We start from the raw sequence: 19,419 nt of genomic DNA, 5'->3' as shown, positions 1-19,419 counted from the left end.
GTCCTCCCCCAGCGCCCACGAGGCCCAGTGCCCAGACACCACCCGCAGGAAGCCCTCCTGGATGCCCAGCGTTTCCCTCTCCTGACCCCTCAGCCCTGTCAGCCCTTCTCTCCCCTGCATACGGCGGCTGTCTGCTGCTCCCTTTTTCTCTTCCCCGGCTGTGACACCCAGAGGGCGGGGCCTGAGGCTCCGACTTTATTGGCTGCGTGTCCACGTCCGGCACAGGCCGGGCGCATGGGCTCGTTCCGCACTGCCAAGTTCCCAGGGTCCTCCAGGTGGCTGGGCAGGAGCATGCCGACCCTCCATGCTGCGGCCGGGGAGACCGAGTCCGGGGAAGGGAGTGTGACTTGTCCAAGGTCACACGTTGAGTAACTGGCAAAGCCGGGGCAGGCCGGATCCCAGAACCCCAGACTCCGGGGCCAGTGCTGCCCCCGCCCAGCCTGCTTGTGGCTGGGGCAGGACTCGTTAGCGGGGAGGCGTCCCCGCTGCCTTCCCTCCCGGCTGAACGGGAGCATTCGCGTGGCACGGGCATTGCTGGAAGAAGCAACACATGTCTGGGAAATTGTCCGTTCCCTCCATCTGGTGTGGGGAAAGTTGTTTTTCTCAGAAATAAAAGCCAGCATGGAGCACTGTTCCCAAGGGTGCTCCTGGTGGCCGGAGAGGACGCTGTGCTCTCATGGGTCAGCAGGGTGGGCTGGGGAGAGCTGGACCCCCGGGCACCCTCAGGGACCCTGGCAAGGAGATTTGTGCCTGAAGAGAGCAGGTGTAGGTGCTGCCCCTGAGCCCGCCTGGGGACATTCAGCCTGGGTCTTGCTGTACGGATAGGAGTATTCCAGAACAGTTGAGGGACGGTGGGAGAGGGCAGAGGGAACAGTGTAGAGAGCAGTGAGGGGTTTCGTGTGGCTGGAACAGCGTGAGGCAGGCCTGCATAGCAGGGTGTTCAGTGCCAGGCCAGAGTCACACTTGCTCTTACGGGCCCTGGGGCACCGCCGATTGTGTCCAGGATGGGACAGGGGCAGATTCATTTATTAGAAGGGTCACTCCCGGGCCGGGCGCGGTGGCTCACGCCTGTAATCCTAGCACTCTGGGAGGCCGAGGCGGGCGGATTGCTCGAGGTCAGGAGTTCGAAACCAGCCTGAGCAAGAGTGAGACCCCTTCTCTACTATAAATAGAAAGAAATTAATTGGCCAACTAATATATATAGAAAAAATTAGCCGGGCATGGTGGTGCATGCCTGTAGTCCCAGCTACTCGGGAGGCTGAGGCAGCAGGATTGCTTGAGCCCAGGAGTCTGAGGTTGCTGTGAGCTAGGCTGATGCCATGGCATTCACTCTAGCATGGGCAACAAAGTGAGACTCTGTCTCAAAAAAAAAAAAAAAAAAGAAGGCTCACTCCCGGAGCAGAGTGGAGGGTGCTTGAAGGCGGGAGACTGAGGCCTGGGGAGCAGGCGGGAGTTTACTGCAGTGGGTGCTGCCAGGCTGATGGTCTGTTCACTCAGCACGAGCTTGCTGAAGCCGGCCCTGTGTGGACACTAGTCTCCACTGAGTGGAGGGGCCCCTGGGCCATGCAGCCACATGGGGGTCACCGTGCACAGGGCTGGGCACCCCGCGGTGACACCAGACTGATGGGCAGGCAGAGCCACACCCGAATCACACTCCTATGAGGCACGATGGGTAAAGGCTGGGCAGCAGGACCCTCTTGGGGCCGTGGTGACAAGAATGGGTTGGCGAGTCCTAACTGGGGACGCCGCAGGAGCCCTGTGCCCTGAGGAGGGATGCCCGCGGCGTTGCTCAGGGAGAAGTGGGGCGGGGGAGAGGGTCCCAGCATGGTGGAGGGCTCAGAGCTGAGTCTGGGGTCACCAGGGAGCTGCCGGGAGGGCGGGCGTGTGGCTGGGAGAGGGAGGACCGGAGGTGTCCGGAGACTGCCGTGGGGCGAATGGTGCTCAGTGAGGACCTACTGTGTGTGCGCGGGGTGGGGGGGTGGGGGGGGCCTCCCGTCCCAGCAGCTCGGCAGGCAGTTTGGGGAGGGGCCGGAGAGGCAAGCGGACCGGTGGGGATGGCGGAGGTCTCGTGGCTGGCGCTGCAGAGTGAGGATTAGAAAGCTGCGGGCTGATGGCGTCGGCCCCTCCCGGAGAACCGAACACACAACTGGATTTTCACTCGCCCGACTGCCTGGGCGTCGGGCGAGCCGGAAGCCGACTCCGACTGCTGCCTCCCTCGGACCGCCTCGTGATCCTGCTGGGAGACAAGCGGCCCCATTTGTTTTCCTCGCAGAGAAATCAATACGTCTTTTTAATCAGCCAGGATGTCTTCCTGCTAATCTCTCTCTGGCCTTCCTGTGGGGCCGCCTTTCACATTTCCATCCTCATCTGCTGGGGGCAGCCGTGCCCTGCTCCTCTGGTCTCCCCTTCCCTCCCCACGTTCAAGTCCCGGTGCTGGTGCTTGCTGCTGTGTCATGCTGAGCGAACAACTTGGCCTCTCTGTGCGCGACCATCTATGTGAGAAGCAGGGGAAAAGGTGGGGCTGGCTGAGAGGTGCTGCTCGAACGTGACGGCCTGGGGTGCTGCCACCTGGGAGGGCAGGGGGGAGGTGGACAGAGGGAGGGGGGAGTGCTGGGGGCTGTGCCCGGCTTTCCCCAGCCCCGTCCCGGTATTGCAACGAGATGGTGATTGTGGACTGACTGTCCCTCGGGTCCAGTCTGGGCTCTGCCAAGTGCAAGCTTGTGACCTTGGGCAAGTGACCCCTCTTCTCTGGGTCTCAGTTTCCTCATCCATAAAATTGTGGGGGTGCAGGGGTTGAGCTATATTAGTGATTTTCAATCAGGGGTGAATTTGCCCTCAGGGGACATTTGGCAATGTCTGGGGACAGTTTTGGTTGTCACAGTGTGGGGAGGTGTGCTACTGATTTCTAGTGGGTACAGGCTGAACATCCTACAATGCTCCTGACAGCCTCCCACAGCAAAGAATTATCTGGCTTAAAATGTCAGGAGCACCGAGGCTGAGAAACCTGGCCTGGGCGTCCTCTGAGATGTTTTGAAGTTCTGAAAGTGTGGGACAGCGTAGAGTCAAGGGCCTTGCAGGGGAGGATGCTGAGACTGAGAGAGGGAATCTCTGAAGGAGGAGGACAGGATGGTGGTGCTGAGTCTCAACCTGAGGGGTTTCCTGTGGTCACACAGAGTTGTGTTTGAATGCTGGAGCTGTGACATTCCCAGCCATCTTCCCAGACACCTACCTTCCCATGCATCTGTCCCCCATCCATCCGTATACCCATCTTTGCTCCCCATCCACCCTTCTTTGCTTCATCCATCCATCCATCCACCCACTCACTCACCCATACCTCCATCCATCCACCCACCTGCTCATCCACTCACCCATCCATCCATCCATCCATCCACCCACTCACCCACCCATACCTCCATCCATCCATCCATCCATCCATCCATCCATCCATCCACCCTCCTGCTCATCCACCCACCGATCCATCTATCCATCCACCTACTCACCCACCCACCCATCCATCTACTCATCCATTCACCCATCCATCCATCCATTATTCACCCACCAACCTATCCATTCATCCATCCATCCACCCACCCACCCACTCACCCATCCATTTATTCATCCATCCAATCACCTACCCATTCATTCATCCATCCACTTACCCAGCCATCCATTCATTCATCCATCCAATCACCCATCCATCCATCATTCACCCACCCACCCATCCATCCATTCATCCATCCACCCACCCATCCATTCACTCATTCATCCATCCACCCACCCACCCATCCATTGATCCACCCGTCCATCCACCCAATCCTTACATTTATGTGTTTATCCACCCACCTTCCCAAGCATCTACCTGTTCAATCATCCATTGACCCCACTGCCCAAAGACCCTATCCTCACCCTCCTGTTTACACATCCATCATCCCATCCACTCATTCATCCATTCACTTGTTCAGCAAATGCTTGTTGATCGCTCCCACCTCCATTTCTCATCCACCCTGCCACCTGCCGAATGCCCAACAAAACCCCACGTGGGGCACCATCACTGTCTACTTGTACCACTTACAGGGCCTTCTGCATCTGACTTATTTCCCTCACCTTCTGCTAGACTGTGGGCTCCTGGAGGACAGGCCCCATGTTCCATTAATGCCTGTCTCTCCCTAGGCCTTGGCCGTCAGCCCTGCGCACAGTAGGTGTGCAGTGAAGCTTCCAGTGAAATGCACCCTAGTAGGCAACGTTGGAGTTGGAGGTTGTGTGGACAGAGATGAGGCCGGAAGGCAGCCAAGAGCGCTGCCACAAAGGGCCTTGAACACCATGCCGAGGAGTTTGGAAACTCTCTGGAAGAAGGTGGGGAGACAGAGGCTTTTGTTTCTGGAAGGGCTCTGGCTGCCGTGGAGGGATGCATCAGAGGAGGCAAGGCTGGAGGAGGAAGTATTGAGAGGCTCACGAAGGAGAGAGTGTGGGCTGCCCGCAGCAGCGGGGCGTGGAGGAGTGGTCTAGGCAGGGAAACGGACAGGTCTCCGACATGGATGTGGGGGCAAGGGGCAGGGAGGCTCCAGAAGGTTCTAGTCTGAACAACTTCCAGGATTGGTGGTGGTGGGGTCACCATTCAGAGGGTGAGGAAGTGCAGGTGGTCTGGGGAGAATCCCAGAATGGTGTCTCGGAGGCCCGGTGCTCAGAGTGACAGAGCCGGGGCTGGGCTCGAGGTCTGGCCAGCCATGGCCGCCGAGGCTGCTGCAGTGGGTGTGGGGTCAGAGGGAGGACAGGGGAGACAGGAACCTGGGCACCGAGGAGACCCAGCATTCCAGGACGGGCCCCATGAAGTGGGGGGAGGGCCAGTGCAGGGCCGGTGGCGTCTCCTGGCCTCGGAGGGGAGGAGAGTTTCCAGAGCAGGGGCCGTGGCCTGGGGCTTGTGAGCTTGGATGGGGACAAGTTGCATGTTTGTTTTCACTGACCTGTGACTGAAACTTAGCATTTTTTCTATTACCAATGGAGTAAACAAACCACAGTGGTATTATTAGCAGCTCCTGTGACTGTCACCGTAGAAATCACCAATATTTTCATGTCACATCATGGTTGTTGTAGCGTTTCACAACGTTCTTCACTGCGGCACGTGGTCGTGGTGGCAGACCCCACTGGGCCCAGTATTTATTGTGCTGACAACAGAGCACGTATATCATATAATACACGTATTTCTGTATCCCAGATGGGTTTTAAAAACATATTTTGATAACTATTTTAACATAACTGCCTTCCTTTCTACTCCTAAGCTTTTTTTTCCCCTTAAGTTTTAAAATTTTTTAGATATTTATGTTTTGTTTTTAAAGAGGCAGAGCCTTGTGTGTTGCCCCGGTGGGACTCCAACTCCTGGGCTCAAGCGAGCCTCCTGCCTCAGCCTCCTGAGCAGCTGGGACCACAGGCATGCGCCACCACACCCAGCTTACTAATCTTAAGCTTCTTAAAAAAAGTGTGTGTACATTTAAAAGCATTGTTCTGAGAAGGGGCTCGTGAACTTCTTTTCTGAGGCATGGAAGAGGTTAAGACCCCTGTTCCAGGAGAGCAGGGTCCGCCGTGACCAATGCTGCTGGCCTGGGGGCTGGGGGGCCACATGCAGCGCAAAAACGCCTGCTGCCCGTGTGCACACGTGTGTGAGCGTGTGCAGATGCATGAAGGCTGCAGGAGGGAGTTCAGGATGTGATGTCCTGTGGGGGTTCTCAACCTTGGCACTGTTGACGTTTGGGCTGGATCATCCTTTGTGGGAATGCACATGTGAACATGTATGTGTGTGTTCAGGGACGGGCAGGGGAGACGTGTGGTGGAGGACGGGTCCCCCAGGAGGCCGAGGGAGAATGTCATCGACCCTTTGTGTAGCCCTCGCCCCTCTGCCTGTGTCTGCACTGGGTGTCTACTCGAGGTTTCTGGAGGGCAGGGGCCGTGTCTCCTTCATTCTGGGTTCACTGGGCCACTGCGGGCGGGCACAGAGGAAGGCCCCAGTGAGAGGGTGTTGAATCAGTGAATAGCGAGTGATGGGGGTTAGAAAGGAGAGGAGGGAGTTCAGGATGGGAAGGCAGGCCACGAATCTCTTCGTGCAGAAATCCCCCCTTAGCCTCCTTGATGCCTCCCAGTGGCGGGGATCTCACTCCCTTGTAAGGCTGCAGATGGCCCTGAGTAGGGCTGTGAGTACGGGAGGGACACATACGCCCTGCCCTTGAAAAGCACAGCCTGTCCAGGGCTAGGGCCCCAGGACAGACCACACGCAGTCCCACGGCTGCTGCATGGGAGGCGTCCAAGGCACCGTGAGGGCCGAGAGGAGTCGGGGGAGCCCTCCCTGCCCGCACACCTGCGTGGGTGGGCTCCTGAGGCTGGGCGTGGGAGCCTCGTCCCCCAGGGCCTGCCTGGCCCCTCTCTTCAGCAGGGACGGAAGGAGTGTCATCTGACAAGTGTCCTTGTCCAGAGCTCCTTCCTGTGGACCATCCGCCCTGGGTTTTCTTCCCAGCTGGCAGCCCCGCTCCCTCCCAGTCGCCTCCCCCACTCCGGCTGTTTGCTCCGGGTACCAGGCTTGCTGGGCATCCGGGAATCAGAGACTTTGGCCAAATCCAGTGAGTTCTCATAAGACGGGGATTCCGAGAAGTGGGGTTGGGGACAGGGACAAGGAAGGAAGGGAGGGCTCACTCCCTTGTGCCGTTCCCCAAGGGATCTCGACCCACGGAGATGCCGAGATGCCGTAGCTCATAAGCAGAACAGATCAGCCCCAGCCTGGCTTGTGGTCTGTCCTGGGCCTGTAGCCCCAGACAGGCTGCACTATTCGAGGACAGGGCGTTATGTGTCCCTCCCCTACTCAGAGCCCTACCTGGAGCAGCTACTCAGGGCCATCTGCAGCCTCATAGGGGAGTGAGAGCTCCGTCACTGGGAGGCACGTGGGGTCATGTAGTGAGGTCCCCGTCACTGGAGGCATGTAACTGGAGGGAGGCCTGTTTACAGAGCAGCTTTCTGTCTCAGCTCACCTGTGTCATCTTGGGCAAGTGCTGTCAACTCTGGACCTTCATTTTCATATCTATAAAGTGGGTGTAACGTCCGCCATGCCTGTCTCCCAAGGCTGCCGTGGCACAGACAGAGCAAGTGCTAAACACACGTCAGGAGACGGGATTGTGCGAAGTTCAAATCCTGGCTGTGCCCCTCACTAGCGGTGGCCTTGGGCAGGCCCGTGAAGCGGGGGTGACACCTCGCCCTTGCGAGGTGGTTGTGAAGGTTCCTGTGGAGGTTGGTGACAGCAGGTGCCCAGCACGTGCTTGTGTTTTTTTAATAGTTGCATTTTTATTTTTCCTCATAGGGGCAGAATTCCATCATTTCTTGTTCCATTTTTAATTGAGGTAAACTGTGCATGCAGTCGCGCCCACCAGTCTTAGTGTGCAGCTCCAGGCATTTCGCATGTAGCCACCTCGTGTGGCCACCACTCAGGCCGAGAAGAGCGTCTCCAGCCCCCAGAAGCTCCCTGGTCCCCTATGCCCTGTGGGGATGCCCCAGAGTGACTGCTCTTCTGACGTCCCCACTGTGGGTTGCTTTGCCTGACGTTTAACTGCAGGCAATTGGATTCATACATGGTTTGCTGTGTTGGGTAGTCATCCATGTTGTTGTGTGTAGCCATGGCTTGTTCTTTTTCCTGGCTGAGTAGTATTCCAGGATGTGATGTCCCGTGGGGGTTCTCAACCTTGGCACTGTTGATGTTTGGGCTGGATCATCCTTTGTTGTGGGGACCGTCCTGTGCATTGTCAGATGTTTAGCACATCCCTGGTCACTAGATGCCCGCTAGATGACAGTGTCCTGCCTCCCCAAGTTGTGACAACCAAAAATGTCTCCAGGCATGGGCCAATGTCTCCTGGGGAACAAAATTATTACTGGTTGAAAACCACTGCCCCACCCGTTCTCTTGTCGAGGAACACTCGGGTTGTCCCAGGCTGGGGCTGTCACCAGCAACGCTGCCATGACTGAGCCGGGATGTGTCGTTTTGTGGGTTACACGAGCGTTTCTCCTGGGTACGGACCCCGAGAGTGGCCCTGCTGGGTCTGGGCGTGGCCCGTGCCGAGTTTTGGCAGATGGTGGCCAGCAGCGGAGTAGTTGTTGCCCATAAGAATTAGCTGAATGAATGAACAAATGAATGAACGAAGGAGTGTCCTCTTAAAACCCCAGGCTCTGGGCCTAGCTGACGTTCAGAGACGGCTGGCGCTGTTGCTGCACATCTACGTGGCCACGTGTCACGGCGGGGTCCTGGAACACTCTGGGCCTGGTTCTCCTCGGAGCCCTGATGCCCGGGCCAGGCGTGTAGCGTGCGGTCCGTGGACGCCGCAGAGGAGCACAGAACGGCCCGAGACCCGGGATCCAGAACCTCAGGGCTATGAGGACCCAAGGCCTGTGCCCCCATCCTTGGGCCCACTTGGGACCAACAGGAGAGGGACCCCGTCTGGGGACTGGTCCACCCTTCCTGCCTCCTCAGTCCAGGAGTTCGCATCCCCAGCCCCCTTCCTCCACTTGATTTATTTAAACAGTGAGACATATCCCGGGAAGTGGATCAGATTTCAGATTTGACAAAAATAAAAACAAACTTGGCCGCCCCCGCCAAACCCAGCACTCCCGCCCCCACCCAGCCTCCCAGAGCCCCCCCGAATGACAGGAACTGTGACTGTCAGCCGGCTGCAGGAGGAGGGTGGTGGTCGCCATGGTAACTGCGCAGGCCTCTGGCTCGGCTCCTGGAGAGGAGGCTGCCCTGCGGGCCGGCCCTGCCCCTCCACACGGCCACTTGTCCATCTGGGAGCTGGCCGGTGGGAGGGGACCCGGGCGGAGTGGCTTCCCCGGCAACACTGTCACCCGACGCCACGCTCTGGCCTTCTCAGGCCTCAGCGGCTGGGCGTGGGGTGGAGGAACAGGTCCTCAGCCCCACCGGCCTCTTACTGGCTGTGGGGCCTTGAGGCGAGCCCCCCCTTGCTGGCTTCCCTCCCGCTGCCCCCGCAGATAAGTCCTGCCTTCTCACGCAGCAGGGGCCGGCGTAGCCCCCGTGCCGGCCACACCAGCCACGGCACAGGCCTGGCAGCCCACGGGGCACAGCCGTGGGCTCACCGCCGACCAGGCCCAGCCTCCCCTCGCTTGGCGGGGGCCCTCGGAGGGGACAGTGTGGGCAAGAAGGGAAAAGCAAAATGTCACTAGACACGTATCAGTCGGGGATCCCTCGCATCCTGGCACCGAGTCTGGTGATAGCGGAGTATGTGGCTGAGCATGTGGGATTGGGAGCCAGTAAGAGGTGGTTTAAATCCTGCCACCTGCATGACCTGGAAACAGCTCTTGTTGCCTCAGTTTCCTTATCTGTAAAGTGGGGGTAATAATAGTGTCTGCCAGTGTTGGGGGCTTTGCTGAAGTTCCAGGCGACCTGGCTCATTCCCTGGCGTGCACTGGTCGACTGGCTCTTAGAAGGGCCGAGTGGAGGTCCGCCCGCAGCAGGCCTCTCTTGTTCCCTGGCCGTTGCCAGAGAGGTGGACAGAGGGAGGCGTCTCTGCTGAACACCACGTGCCGGCTCTGTGTTCTAGGGGCCTGTCAGCTGCCGCTTTGCTAGCGGCGAGGTTAAATGAGATAATGCACGCAGGGTGATTAGAACGCTCCTTCTCAGGAATACGTAAGAGATGTTTGAGATTGTCACCCTCGTTACGGTTGTTAACTTGGTGCCTGGCACACAGCAGGCACTCAATACATGCTCATTCATTGCCTGCTTGGCTCTGAGGCCCCAGTTCCGGGGACTTTGGGGGCCGTGAGCAGGAGGGGGTGAGCGTGGGAAGTGGGCGGGCCCGGGCCAGGCGCTGGGCGTGATGGGGGCTCCACAGCCCCCAAGGACGCTGGGCGGGCTTCGCCCCAGGCCCGGTGCTCGGGACGGCGTTGCCTGCCAAGGAAGCTGTATCGACCGGATCAACATTGATCTGTTTCTGCTCAAAGGCGCTCAGGGCTGCCCGTCAGGGATCTAATCCGCTTACAAGGACGATGGCCAAGTGGCCGTGCCCAGTGCGTGGGGAAGCGTAGGCTTTCAGTGTGGGTTTGAAAGCCCAGCCGTGGTGCGGGGACCCCCATGGGTGGGCGTCTGCTGAGCGAGAGCCCCTTCTGCCTTGGGCTGTGTGTGCGGCTTGGGCAGGTCTCTGCCTCTCTGATTCCCGTCAGCGCAGCGAGGAATCGGATCAGTTGCTCTCTAAGGACTTGGGCGGGCTGCTGTGTGACAAAGCTCTCCCCGACAGGAGTGAGGGGCTGGGGAGTGAAGTAGGTGAGGTGGCTGGGTCCCAACCGCATGGCCGCTGATGCCAGACTAGGAGCTTTGAGTCTCACTGCGGGAGGCAATAGGGAGCCATCGAAGACTCCCTGCTCTCTGGGAGCTAGCATCCAAGCCTGCTCTATTACCCAGAAATCCCATCCCGCCCTCTTTGGCCTCCTTCCCCCCTCACGTTGTCCCAGCACCTCACAGCTTTGCTTGCCAGTGCTCTCAAAGAGTTCCTCGACGCCTGTGACTCATGGCAGCAGCATTAGGCATCGGGCCAGGCCGGAGTGGCTCAGCCCGGAGACCTCGACTCCCTCTGACGGCCTCCGGTCCTGTGCGCGCAGCCGGTGGAACTTCAAGGAGGGCCGGGGCCTTTGATGGCCGAGACTCGGGGAGCCTGCCGGGAACCGCGGGCAGCGACGCCAGCTCTGGCTGACTGCGGAGCCTCCGGGGCTCTTGGAAGGGGCCCAGGCTCTGCCATCTGGGATTTCCCCGAGCGCCTCTGGGCAGGGGCTGAGGCTGTCCACGCCGGAACGCCTGCTGCGGAGCAGCCGCGAGGCAGGGCTGCCCGGGATCCGTGTGACTGTGGCAAGTCATGCAGCCCTGCAGGCCTCCTCCTCATCTGCCCCCAGTGGATTGCGGGAGCTAAGGTCATGTCCCTAGGCGCCTGGCACACAGTAGTCATGGTTACTGCCAAGTTCATTACTGTGATATGTGCTAGACCAGGTGGGGGAGCGCCTCTGGGGAGGAGGCTGCGCCCCCACCTTCCCTGACGCACCTTTCACAGGTGCACCGGGGAAGCTTGGAGAAGAGGTGACAAGTGAACTGGGCTGTGAAGGAGTCGACCTGGTGGAGAGGGGACAGGGAAGGAAAAGACGTGCAAAGTGTGTGCTTGGGGACAGCAAGAAGTTCAAGGCCAGCCAAGAGAAGAGACTGGAAGAGTTCATTGCAGTCGGAGACTAGGACGCGTTGGGTGTCAGGTTAAGGAGGGTGACGGGGAGCCATGGAAGGTTTTTGAGCAGGAGAGAGAGAGGCACACTCAGAGTTGTGTTTTAGGCAGTGGCAAGGTGGCTTGGGGGCAAGGAAAGCAGGCTGGAGTTTTGTGTCTCAGCTCTGCCCTTTCCCAGCCGGTGACCTTGGGCAAATCTGTTCCCTTTTGTGTCTTAGTTTCCTTATTTGTAAATGGGCTTATAACAGAGCCTCGAGGGTTAGATGAGATAATACTTGCCAAATGCTCAAGAAGTGTCGGGCACACAGCAAGCGCCTGGTTGTCATGTGGGGCGGTTTGGAGGGGCAGAGACCAGAGCTGAGGCTAGAGAGGAGGCTGGTGCAGGGCCCAGGTGACGGGCACTGAGGAGGAGACTCAGGGGAGGGAGGGGAAGCCGTGGGCAGGGACAGGCCTCACCTCATGGAGGATAGCACTGGCCTCAGAGTCCTGCAGGCCTGATGTACACCTCTGCTCCGGTACTCAGCTGGGTGACCCAGGAGATGCCCCTGATTTCCCCAAGCCTCAGTTTGCCTCATCTGTAAAATGGGCCTGCTGACCCCCACAGCTCAGGGCCCCTGAAGAAGTGGGGGCTCCCAGAGACACCTGCTGCTTGCACTTTGAGCTCCAAACTGACAGGAAGGGCAGAGGGAGCAGGGGATGCGGCTAGAAGGAGAGGGCGCTCGACAGGCGGGGGAAGGCGAGGGGGATGGGATGTTCGCTGGTAATTAGAACGTTTGAACTTCAAAAAAGTTAATTAATGATGAAGCTGCTGCTGGAGCGATGCTCAGGCTAGAAGGGGGCCCTGGCAGCGACTGGAATTAATTACAGGCTATGGTGGGAGAGTGGCAGCGGGGTTGGGGCACAGGAAGGAGCCTGGCTGGGGCGGGGAGGGGCTGGGGGAGGCGGGAGAGAAGGCGACATCCCAAGGTGAGCAGGGCTGGGGTGCGATGGAGGTTGCCGTGGAAACCAGGTCAGTCTCCCTCTAGACTTCCTCGCCCTGCTCTGGTGGGGTCCGGCGGAGGGTTTGGCCGGTGTGGCTGTGACGGAAGCTAAGAGCAAGGGCTTTGAAATTGAGGGTCGAGGGTTTTTGTTTGGAGACACCCAAGGGTCACTGGATGTCGGAGTGGGCAGAGATTTACAGCAGTCCCCCCCCATCCATGGGGGACATGGTCCAAGACCCAGTGGGTGCCTGAAACTGCGGATAGTACCCCGTATGTCCTGGTTTTCCTACACATACATACCTATGATAAAGTACTTTGTACATTAGGCACAATAAGAAATTAACAGCAACTAATAATAAAATAGAATAATTACAGCAATATCCCGTAAAGTTATGTGAATGTGGTCTCCTCTCTCCCTCTCTCCAACTGTCTTACTATACTGTACTCTCCTATTTGCAGACCTGGGTCGACCTTGCATAACCGACACCGTGGATAAGGAGGGGCTGCTGTATTTGTTCACCCATTTATTGAGCTCCTTCTGAATGCCTGCTACTGTTAGGGCCATGAGTGTAAAGTCCCCATGCAAGCGCAGTGGATATAAAGAGCGGGTAGACAAGGCAGCGTCAGTGGGGGTGGAGAGCTTGAGTGGGGTCTTCTCAGAGGAGGTGACAATGACATGAGAAGGGTCAGCTCTTGGAGGGGGAACAGCACGTGCAAAGGTCCTGAGGTGGCGTGTGCCTGGTGTGTGTATCCCAGGAGCAGCAGGAGGCCAGCGAGGCTGGAGTGGGGTGACCCAGGGCCAGGGGCAGGAGATGAGGATGCAGGTGGGGCTTTGCAGGCTGGGGTGAGGGCTGCTTCGAAGTTTATGCTGAAAGAGACAGGGAGCCATGTCTTTCTGTCAGGGTTTTGAGCAGGGGAGGGAGGTGATGTCACTGCTGTGTGGTTTAAACATTTTTTTTTTTTTTTTTTTAGAAACAGGGTCTTGCTCTGTCGCCCAGGTTGGACTGCAGTGGTGAGATCATAGCTCAATGTAACCTTGAATTCCTATTCTTACACAATCCTCCCACCTTGGCCTCCTAAGTAGCTGGGATGACAGGTGTGCACCACCACACCTGGCTAATTTATCTTTATTTTTTGTAGCCATGGAGTCTTGCTGTGTTGCTCAGGCTGGTCTTAAACTCCTGTTCTCAAGTGGTCCTCCTGCCTCGGCCTCCCAAAGTGCTGGGATTACAGGCGTGAGGCCCCACGCGTAGCTCCTACTGATGTTTTTAACCAGTGGGGCCAGAGCAGACCCGGGGCCAGTGGGGAACTTCCAGGTTCAGAGCCGGTCACTGCTGGGACTGGAGTTCATGTGCAGGTCCCGTCATCCCGTTTGCTGCCTTTACAGCACGAGAGCTGCCTGTCTGTTTCCTGACGCCCAGTTTCCGGGGGCAGGAGTGGGGGCTGTGCAGGCAGGGTGTGGCGAGTTCTGTCAGCGTTTCTCCCTTTAGAGAAGGAGAACCTACTCCCGGCTCTGCTGTCACCGGGACTCAGTCAGGGTGGCAGATCCCAGTTTGGGGCATGTGAGCGGGCTTCTGCTTTCTCACCTGCATGATGACAGGTGAGGGCCGAGAGTGACACAAACTCGGTCCTGTCGGGCTCTGAGCTCCCTGGCTCTGTGATGAGGTGGACCGGGAGTGGTGAGACCGGACGCGGTCCGCTGTGTTCCAAGTCTGGGCAGGAGTCGGCCAGGGAGGGAGGGAGGAGGGTGTTTGTGGGGCGCTCCTAGTCGGGGTGAGGAGGGCAGCCTGGCACGGGGCACAGGAGGGGAGCCCCCCATCCAGCACCCATCTAGTGCCCTGGAGGCTCTGCCCAAGGCTGGTTAATAGCCAGTCCCTGGGTCCTTGGCTGCAGGGGACTCTGCCGGGGCAGGTCGGCTTGGCACGTGGGCTGGCCTGGGCGCAGGCACTCGGAGTCCACCCAGCAGTGGGCGAGGAGAGGACGGGCATCCAGCTAGTCTCAGCCACCATGGAGGGCCTCATGCGGGCTCCAGACCCGGGCCCTGGCAGACGGGGAGGGGGCTGGGTTGGGGAGGGGAAGGGTGGCCAGGGAAGGCAGGCAGTGACAGTCACAGACAGGGAAGTGGTCGGGGTGGGGAGGCTGGGTTGGCCCAGACCTGGCGGCTCAGCCAGGCTTCTGGGGCCTTCCCTGCCTGGGCCCGACGGGGAGTCTCAGGCTGGGGCAAGGGGAGGGAGGGTCCTGCAGGGGACAGCTTGGTGGGGGTTGGGTCCCTTGGTGGGTTTGGCATGTGTGGCCCTATCTGTTGTGCTGGGGACAGGCTGGCTCCAGGGACTTTGAGAACTCGGGCACTGGCTTGTTCAGGGGTGGAACGCAGCGGGGGAAGACTCAGGAATGGGGTGTGTGCCTGTGTGTGCTGGGCCACCCCCGTGGCCATGGTCCCCACGCAGTTTTGTCCTTAACTTGGCGCGCACGTGGTTCGAGTGTGTCAGCATGCTGGTGATCCTGCTGAACTGCGTGACACTGGGCATGTACCAGCCCTGCGATGACATGGACTGCCTGTCCGACCGCTGCAAGATCCTGCAGGTGAGCGGGGCACCCCGACCCAGTGCCCACCCCCCCCGCACCCCACCCCCGCCTGCCACGCCCTGACCCTGCCATGTCCACACCACCTGCAGGCCACTTGGCTGTCATTGTCCTCACTCCAGCTGGCCTTGCCTGTTTCCCCTGTGGTCCTCTTTCACCTCATCCCTCCTCTTCACGGGGCCTCTGCCTAGCCCAGGTCCCCATTTCCTTCCCCCTGGAGCCCTTACCAGCGCCTCCTGGTCCCCCAGTGCGAGCTCCACACCCCCGTGTGTACCATAAAGCACAGGTGACCCGACATCCCTCTGCCTACGACCCGCCCTTCCCCTCAGTGCTCTCGGAATGAGGCTAGACCCTCCCCTGTGCCGAACGGGCCTCTGAGCTCCCCTCCTGTCCTCATATCCCGAGGTCCCTGGCATGCCCCCGTGCAGGGCGTGTACACATGCAGTGCCGGGTGTTGGGGTCGTACCATGCCATGTCACAGGTGTGGGGGCACTCAGTGGCTCTCACTGGGGGGTTCTTGGGGTGGGGGGAAAGTGCTCTCCGCCTCTTGGGTTTCTGCCGGACTCAGAGCTCCCAGGCGGCACTGGGCCGGAGTCTCCTGGGGCATGTGATAAAAATCCAGACCCCTTCTGCCTCTGTTTGAGTAGTTGGAAAAAAAAAAAGAAATATCCAGACCCCTGGCCCCATCCTCCCCATCCCAGATCCACTGAATCAGAATCTCTGGGTGGGTCTGGGGTCTGCGTGGGTACCGAGCTCTCAGCCAGCCCCGGGCCCAGGCCTAGCTAGAGCCTAGTAGCCTCGTGTGAGTTCACTGAGGACCCACCTCTGTGTCCCCACTGCCCACTAGGCACGCGGTAGGTGCTCAGCACTCCTTTGTAGAACTGATCGGCCGCAGCCCTGCTGGCCCTGGGAAGAGGAATCCTACCCGGGCCTGCCCTCAGGAAGTATCTACTCACCCGAGCCGTGGTTGGGGACACACGTGGGGCCTCCCTGGGAGCAGAGGAGGGCGGCACTGAGGCCTGTGCCCGGGCCTGTCAGGAGGCAGCTTCTCGACCTGAGTCTCAGTCTCACATTGCCACTTAACTGCTGTGTGGCCCGGGCCAGTCGCTTAACTTCTCTGAGTCTTGGTTTCCTCATCTGTAAAATGGGGCTACCCACCAGGTCCCTGTGAGAATTAGGAGAATGTAAGTCACATGCCCAGCCCAGCGTGTGGCAATTATTAGGGAGGACGTTGGGGAGCCCCCTGCCCTACTCCCTCTGGGGCTCTTGTCATGCCCTCTGGGCTTAGGGAACAGTAGAATGGGCTGTGTGACCTTGGGCACAGTTACTCCCCTCTCTGGGCCATGGTCTTCTCATCCAGGAGGTGCCTGCTTTGGACCAGGGCTCTGAGGTTCTCTTTTTGCCCGGGAGGAGTTTTCAGGTCTTTCTGGGGCCCCTGGAGTCCCTGCGTCAGTCACACTGTGGCTCTGACGCCGGGGTCCTGCTCTGTAGCCTCACCCTGTCCCTTGCTTCTTCCCTCCCGCCTCTGCAGGTGTTTGATGACTTCATCTTCATCTTCTTTGCCATGGAGATGGTGCTCAAGATGGTGGCCCTGGGCATTTTCGGCAAGAAATGCTACCTCGGGGACACGTGGAACCGCCTGGATTTCTTCATCGTCATGGCAGGGTAGGTAGCATGTCGGACAAGGCCACGATTTAGGTGCTCCGTGGGCGTCTTGGTGGTGGCGGTGAAGCTGTGTGGTGAAGTGGGGCCCTCCCGGACCCCTTGGCTGGGAGGGGTGTCCCTTCGCTGGGTGGTGGGACAGACAGACGTTCCTTCCCCCTCCTTGGTAAGTCACGTGGCCTCCCGCACTGCCAGCTGACACTGGGTCTATGATATGCTGATTAACTGTGCGACTTCGAGAAAACCACTTAGCCTCTCTAAGCCTCTGTTCTTCATCTGTAAAATGGGACTAATAGTAGTAGCTACATCAAAATGAGCACCCAATAAATGCTAGCTATTATTATTATTATTCTCATCATCCTAGATCTGTGGTCCCCAACCTCCCGGGCACCAGGTCCCCAGCCTGGTGCCGGCTCGTGGCCTGTTAGGAACCGGGCAGCAGGTCACCGCCTGAGCTCCATGTCCCACCTCCCCACCCCCCAGTTCGTGGTAAAATTGTCTTCTGTGAACCGGTCCCTGGTGCCAAAAAGGTTGGGGACCGCTGTCCTAGATCACTCGTCAAGTCAGAGATCAAGCACAGACCCAAGCGTGTCTGGCTCCAAACTGGTTCTTTCTACCAAGATATAAGCTACAGCCAGAGAGGGCGGGGTTACAGCTTGGTCCGTCTGGAGCAGCTTGGACCCTGTGCTGTGTCTTGTCCCTGCTTTCCTGGGTCAGACCCATATTCACGCACTCCTCCAGCAGCCGGGGCTGGACGGGCTCCCGAGAAGTGTCAGTGCTGTCCTGGGCGCGGGAGGCGGGGGCAGGGCAGACCAGACATGGCTGGTGGAGCCCACGTCCTCACACACGGGACAGAGCTCTGGGCAGGTGGCGCGGTTTGCTGGGGGGCATTTACCAGGGGGACTGACTGAGCCAGGTGGGGCCTCGGGCCGAGGAGGCTGCCCAGGGCTGGGTCAGCAGGGCAGAGGTGAGGGGAGGGAGAAGGCTGAAGGCTGTGATCATGTGCGTGTGTGTGCATGTGTGTGTGTGTGTGCATGTGTGTGTGTGCATGTGTGTGTGTGTGCACGAGTGTGTGTTCTTGCGTGTGTGTGAGCGTACCTGTGTGGCTATGCCGCTGAGGAGGTCTGAGCTTCTGGAAGCAGCTGAGATGAAGATGGTGCAGGGTAGACAGTGGGCCATGGTGCGTCCCACCAAGACGTGCTGAATCCCACAGACAGTTCCGTGAGCCCGTTGTGGACAATTTCTCAGACCCCACCGGAAGTTGTGCTGGTTTCCCAGGCCCCGGGCACCTCTTTGCCAAGTTCTCCGTTCTCGTTCTCATTCTAGTTTGGCGGGAGAACTTCTGTAAGTAGTTTCTTAAAGAAAGCGCATTTGGGTAGTGTCATTGTCCAGTCGTGCCTGTCCAAACACGTGCTCCCTGGGTCACGTGTGCGGGACAGTTTGTCTGTCTGCGGCTGCGGAGTCACAGTCTCTCCCCCAGGAGCCCTGCGCACTTTGTGCCGCTCGAGCCCGTTGCCCGCGAGTCCTGCGCAGAGGAGAATTCTTCTTTTTTGGAAGATAACCTGCTTTTTCCTGGCTAGAAGCTTGTGGGGTTCTCTCTTTACCTTCAGAATTCAGACCTTTCTTCAGGGCAGACCTAGGTGGGCTCTGGCAGAATTTAAGACTCAGACACTCCTTCCACTCGGAAAAAAAAGTCCTTTTATTCTTTCTTTGCTTGTGGCCCATTCTTCACTGCTCTGTCCTGGAATTCTCTTTAAATGTCTGCTTCTCTTCTTAAACTTTTCTCCACATCTCTCCTCTTTTCTCTCACGGATTTCCTCTGTTCCATGACAGAGTCCCTTGACGTGGTCTTCTGAACCACGAATGGGCTTTTGGTGGGGAAGTGATGTCCCGGCCTCTGCTTACCGCCCCACGGGATCCTGCACTTCCTCCGTGTCTTTTCAACTCCCAAGAACGCTCCTTGTTCTTGGCTTTCTTATTTTCCAGAGCACCTTGTGCCTGGTCTTGTTTCACGGATGCAATATTCACCCGAATCTCCTTGTGGGAAACAATGAGTCTTCTTCAAAGTCCTCTTCTGATCCTGGAGGTGACCTATGTCAGAGTATAATTCCTAAAAGATGAAACAAATGACCCTCGTACAAACCTCAGAATGAACACGTATGGCAGATTTATTCAAGTCATGAAGGAGGAGGGACTCAGCGGGATGGTCATCAGCAGAATTAGGAAAACAGGCACCGGGGAGAGAATGTGGGACAAGAGCGAGGCTGGAACCACAGCTGGGTAATGACCTACAGGGCAATACAACTATGACCTTTGGTGTCATCTTTTCTACCGGGCAGAAATCTTGCTCATCTCTGCCAAATAAAAATCTACAAGTTAACATGTAATTTCACAGCATCCAGACCTTTAATTAACAAAAACTACTGAATCAAACAAAGGTGTATTCCCCTAGATAATTAAATAATCTTTAGACAGGTCTGTTAAATTATGCTCCAAAATGACATTGTGAGGAATACTGCCCTCCCTTTGCTGAATTTCCAAGTTCTCGGGTAATATTTCCTAACTCCTGTTTCAGGGAAGTCCTTTGTTCTGCTGGCTCCGCTCCCGGCCTCCCTCGAGTGCCCCCACCCTGCCCTTTTGACTTGAAGCGTCTCCAGTATTGCTTGGCGATCCCTCCTGTCTGCTCATGTTTGTAAATAAAGATGATGAAGATCAAAGCCAGCAGAGTGGGGAGCTGGCCCGGCTCCAGCATCGTGGCAAGGTCCCGGTTTGCCGTCTTTGCTTGGTCCTTGGGATGGGGCGTGATGGGACGGGGTATGCGGGCCAGCATCCTCCAGAATCCAGGAAGGGCTGGGCCTGGGGCCGACATGCAGCATGAACGGTGACACAGGGCCCCGCGCTGGGGTTCATGCTCTGCCGTCACTGTTTTGAGCTTCTTGATTATTTACGAACAA

General features: G+C 58.2%; 2 protein-coding genes across 2 annotated transcripts in view; one reads left to right on the top strand and one right to left on the bottom strand.

The window, feature by feature from the left end:
• RPS19BP1 (ribosomal protein S19 binding protein 1) overlaps positions 1 to 19,419 on the bottom strand; it is a 211,555-nt gene that overhangs the window by 39,363 nt on the left and 152,773 nt on the right. The gene's annotated exons all lie outside the window — the stretch shown is intronic.
• CACNA1I (calcium voltage-gated channel subunit alpha1 I) overlaps positions 1 to 19,419 on the top strand; it is a 109,083-nt gene that overhangs the window by 15,153 nt on the left and 74,511 nt on the right. The window contains exons 3-4 of the mRNA XM_012741729.3: positions 14,692 to 14,803; positions 16,335 to 16,468. Of these exons, the coding sequence (XP_012597183.3) occupies positions 14,692 to 14,803; positions 16,335 to 16,468 (246 nt within the window). The remainder of the gene's footprint in view (positions 1 to 14,691; positions 14,804 to 16,334; positions 16,469 to 19,419) is intronic.

This window comes from Microcebus murinus, chromosome 10, assembly GCF_040939455.1.
Source record: "Microcebus murinus isolate Inina chromosome 10, M.murinus_Inina_mat1.0, whole genome shotgun sequence".
Lineage (NCBI taxonomy): Eukaryota > Metazoa > Chordata > Mammalia > Primates > Cheirogaleidae > Microcebus > Microcebus murinus.
This window is presented reverse-complemented; position numbering and strand designations above follow the sequence as displayed.